This window comes from Rhinolophus ferrumequinum, chromosome 18 (assembly GCF_004115265.2).
Source record: "Rhinolophus ferrumequinum isolate MPI-CBG mRhiFer1 chromosome 18, mRhiFer1_v1.p, whole genome shotgun sequence".
Taxonomy (NCBI): Eukaryota; Metazoa; Chordata; class Mammalia; order Chiroptera; family Rhinolophidae; genus Rhinolophus; species Rhinolophus ferrumequinum.
Window position 1 is genome coordinate 16,881,056 of NC_046301.1, and position 4,153 is coordinate 16,885,208.

The following is a 4,153-nucleotide window of genomic DNA, read 5'->3' on the forward strand; positions in this document are numbered from 1 at the left end:
ACTGGTGGCTACCATCATGGACTACACAGGTCGAGAGATGGAAAGATTTTGGAGTTAGACAGTTCTGGATATATTTCCCAGTTCAATCACTTACTAACTGAGAGACACTGAAGAAATTTAAACTTTCCAAGTGCCAGTTCCAGCAACTATAAAACAGGAATAATTTATAGCTCTACCATTTTTGTGAAGATTAGAAATACTATATATAAAACGTCTACTACAGGGCTGGGATCTCAGGAGCTATTACTTCCTAAGGAAACTGAAGTTTCAGTATTTGAAACATAATTTCTATTAAATGTAGTTGCTATTACATCGTCACTTTATACCTTTGAAATTGCAGAAAAATTCTCTTAGCTTAACTTTCTTCACCAAGAAGCCAATATATCGCATAGATAGGTGGAATGAAGCTCCTGGTTGTGAAACATCTGAGAGGTGACCTCATTAGCATACAATAAGAGAGATAATACTGGTGTCACTTATTGTTAATATGCATTTTATCTTGAGGCAGCTCACTTTCTTCATTATAGATCATAAGAAAAGTGATAGGTGATATATTCATTTTGGGGATGTTATCTTTATTAAGAGGCACATAATGCCTTAGTGAAATAATACAATTCATTCTGAAATAAATTAAAATATTTCTATGCACTCTGAAAATTCATTTCCTTTTGTTTCAATTCACTGTCATACCTCAATCATTTCAGTCTAGATATATAAGCCTGATTTCTTGGGGCCACCATTTTTAAGAATATCTTTGAGGGGACCAATTCCGATTTCCTCTGGAAGAAGAGTGTGAATTTACACTTCTAGAAATGGTGGGGACAGACTCTGGAGGGAAAGAGACTGAAGATTTAGTTTGAAAACATAATGGCAAAAGAAAGCATATTTTCTAGTCATACTTGAGTACCAGGTGACTTGGTCAACATCACAGAATGCTAACAAATTCAATAAAATCAAATATAATATGTTACTTTTTAAATCATGCAAAATGTTCTCATGTCAATAATCTTACTGAATCAGAAAGATATATATATATATATGTATATATATATACACACATATATATATACACACATATATATTCAGTTAATATTTATCCATATAATCGGTTAATATTCATCCACATATGGATGAATATTAACTGAATTATGGTAAAACTTGCTTGTTTGGTCTGCATTACCCAAATAGTTAGCTCTATGCAGAGGAAATTTTTTTTTTCTATGAGGATGCAAAGGCAGATGGCAGATTTTAGAAAAGTCTACCATTATTATAAAATAATTCAAAGGAAAGTAGGTTTTGTTCGTTTGTTTGTTTTAGAAAGTAGATTTTTTAAATGGATTTTGATCACTCAGCCTAAGGGAATTCAATGTTAACCACTTAGGTTTTGAAATAGAGACAAACATTCTGGATACTTAATTGAAGCCTACAGTTAGAAGCTTTCTCCTTAAAAAGATAAAGTAGAATTACAGAATCGTAGAAGCAGTTGGAAGTCCTGGTCATCCCATCTTCCTCACCTTCTAGCTGAGATCCACAGAAATGGAGTGGCTAGGAACAGAAGAAGGACAGTAGTGTGACGCTTAATCCAGAACTCCTTTCATGGCAGGAAGTTGCCTCTAAGGAAAATGACACACAGGCTGGGCTGGGCTGGGAGATGACCAAGCAGAGCAAGTGGGATATTTCTTGACGTTTTATCCCTTTGGCTGAATGTGTTCACACATGAAATAAAGAAAATAATTTTTGTGACAACATGGATGGATCTTGAGATTATAATGACAAGTGAAATAAGTCAGACAGAAAAAGTAGAGAACCATGTGATTTCACTGTATGTGGTATGTAAACCAAAAACAACAAAAGAACAAGAGAAGCAAATGAGAAACAAAAACTCATAGACACAGACAATAGTTTGGTGGTTACCAGAGGGTGAGGGGGGTGGGAGGTGACAGATGAGAGTAAGGGGGATCAAATATATGGTGATGGAAGGAGAACTGACTCTGGGTGGTGAACACACAATGGGATTTATAGAGGACGTAAGACAGAATTGTATACCTGAAATTTATGTAACTTTACTAACAATTGTCACCCCAATAAACTTTAATTAAAAAAAAGAAAATAATTAAATGTCTTATTCTCAAGTACTACAAAGCTTCAAACTGAGCTATGGGAATCATGGGTATGTTTTACAGGGGAGAGTTATGATTCATTCAAATAATTATTTCAATGCGATGCTTTATTTTGACTGGAGATGCCGCTGTAATATTTCCAGTCTGACTTTCACTTTCAATTGTGTTGTTATTCATGGATCACAGGCAGAGGAAAACAAGTTGTTACTCCTGAAGCATCTCTAGGAAATTCTCCTGGGCAATTAAGCAAACATATCCTCCCTCATGAATTGCTGCAAAGCCACAATACTTAGGAAATGGATTAGATGAACACGAGAAAAGAAAAAGATGGACAGTATAGGTGCCTGACCACTGCAGTGTACACCTGAAGCTAAAGCTGAATAATAATGTCAACTATAATTTAATATATATATATATAGTCACAGGATATAGAGTACAGTATAAGGAATAGAGTCAGTGGAACTATACAGCTATATACGATGTCAGAGGGTGTCATGCAGTGACTCTGGTCCTGCTACCTGCACAAGAATGCAGGATATGGTGAGTACAAAAAGGGACAGCAACGGAGCCATAGATAGGGAAGTCATACCATTATGTTCTCGCTGGCGAGAACAATAGTAAAAGGAAAAGCAATTCCTTTTATTATTGTTGTACCTTTTATGTATAGCTGGTGGCTGGGTTGGAGACACCGGAAGCAGTAGCCACACAATCGGCAATCTGCTGTCCCCCTCTCTGCCAACAAACCAACCCCTCCTAACCGCAGTCCCTTCCTGCTAGCTCAGCCACGGCAGTTATATCAGTGGCCAATGGCTAACTGGTTACAGCTGATGGCCAACTAGTCACAGCTGACGGCCAACTACTACCCGAGCCAGCCCCTTTCCACGTGAGGCCAAGAGCCTGGAAACTGCTCTCTGGGACTCTGTCCCCACAGAAGGGGTAGTAGATTGGGGGAGAGCTTATCTTGCAGCTCAGTAAGACCATATCAACCCTGGCCCGGCTTGCATGTCACAGAATTCTTTCCTCCTATATTCTCTCTCATTTCAGTTTTTCCAAGTGCAAATAACGCAGACCGAAGACACCCGAGACCCGGACACTGCATTCAGCACCTTGTTCCTTGGCATTCTCCTTCTGTTCCATGGACACAAATGCAGAAAAGTGGGCCTGATCGTAAGCGAGCACCAGAGGGGAGCGGTGACACTGGCTGGCTGGGACCTCCAAGGGCAGATAGATTCCGCCAAAGGGAATAGGGGCGAACGCTGCGGGAAACCACAAAGATGATTGATTATTAAGGCTCTGTTCTTGCCTAGTGGGCAATCCCTCTACCCCACTCTGCCAACTGAACCCCCCTTTCATTCCAAGTCCTGCTTAATAATTCTTTCCTAAGAAGCCTCATCAGTGAACCCCAACTGCTTTACTCCTGAAAATCTCCTGCCAATTCTGTATTGTCCTGATCTACACCGTTCTCCCGGAGGGTCCGCATATCCCGGGGTTCCTGTGCCCCTGCCAGTTCTTAGCCCACGGCTCCGCAAACGGGGCACTCGGCACGGGCTGCGGACTGACTCACCTTCTCCCCCCGAGTCCCTCAGCATGGTGTCTGCCACCACCACAATGGGCCTCCTGAGCACGTGGGCAAGGACGAAGACGTGGAATTCTTCTAGACTCTCATAGACAGGCTCCTCTGAACTCTCCACCCTGGAGTTGCAGGAGGCGAGAAGAGTAGAAGGGAGAGGGAAGAAAACAAAACAAGAGACCCCCTGAAGACCAGTTCTACGAAGAGGAAAAAGAGGGATGTCCTTCCCTGGTTTTCTCATCCTAAGGCTGCCATGGACATAGCTCATTAGTTTACGCTACCAGGGCTGTTTCTTCTTCCATTTCAGAGCTGGGGAAGTCCAAGAAAAGAGACCAGAAGGCTCTAGGGTCAAGGCAGGGTTAGGAATCTGGAGGGTTAGGAATCTCTTAACACCCGTCCTGTTCAACCAGCTTCCCCAGTTCTCTGCATCAGTACACAACTGGGTAACCTCACCCTGCTGCCT

The 4,153-nt window shown here is 41.2% G+C and overlaps 1 protein-coding gene across 1 annotated transcript; it reads right to left on the minus strand.

Moving 5' to 3' along the window:
- Window positions 1-3,155: 3,155 nt before the first annotated feature.
- On the minus strand, window positions 3,156-3,931 carry LOC117038413 (OTU domain-containing protein 7B-like). The gene is made up of 2 exons (XM_033135402.1): window positions 3,685-3,931; window positions 3,156-3,376 (listed from the first exon to the last, which is right to left on the minus strand). The coding sequence occupies exons 1-2, from the start codon at window positions 3,929-3,931 to the stop codon at window positions 3,156-3,158; spliced, it is 468 nt and encodes a 155-aa protein (XP_032991293.1).
- Between the last annotated feature and the right edge of the window lie 222 nt (window positions 3,932-4,153).

What these genes read in the sequence shown, in the direction of transcription:
- LOC117038413 (XM_033135402.1), bottom strand. Translation starts at nt 3,931, where the DNA reads ATGAGAAAACCAGGGAAGGACATCCCTCTTTTTCCTCTTCGTAGAACT. An exon ending in GAGGGACTCGGGGGGAGAAG is followed by an intron (nt 3,377 to 3,684) that starts GTGAGTCAGTCC and finishes GGTTTCCCGCAG; the next exon opens with CGTTCGCCCCTATTCCCTTT.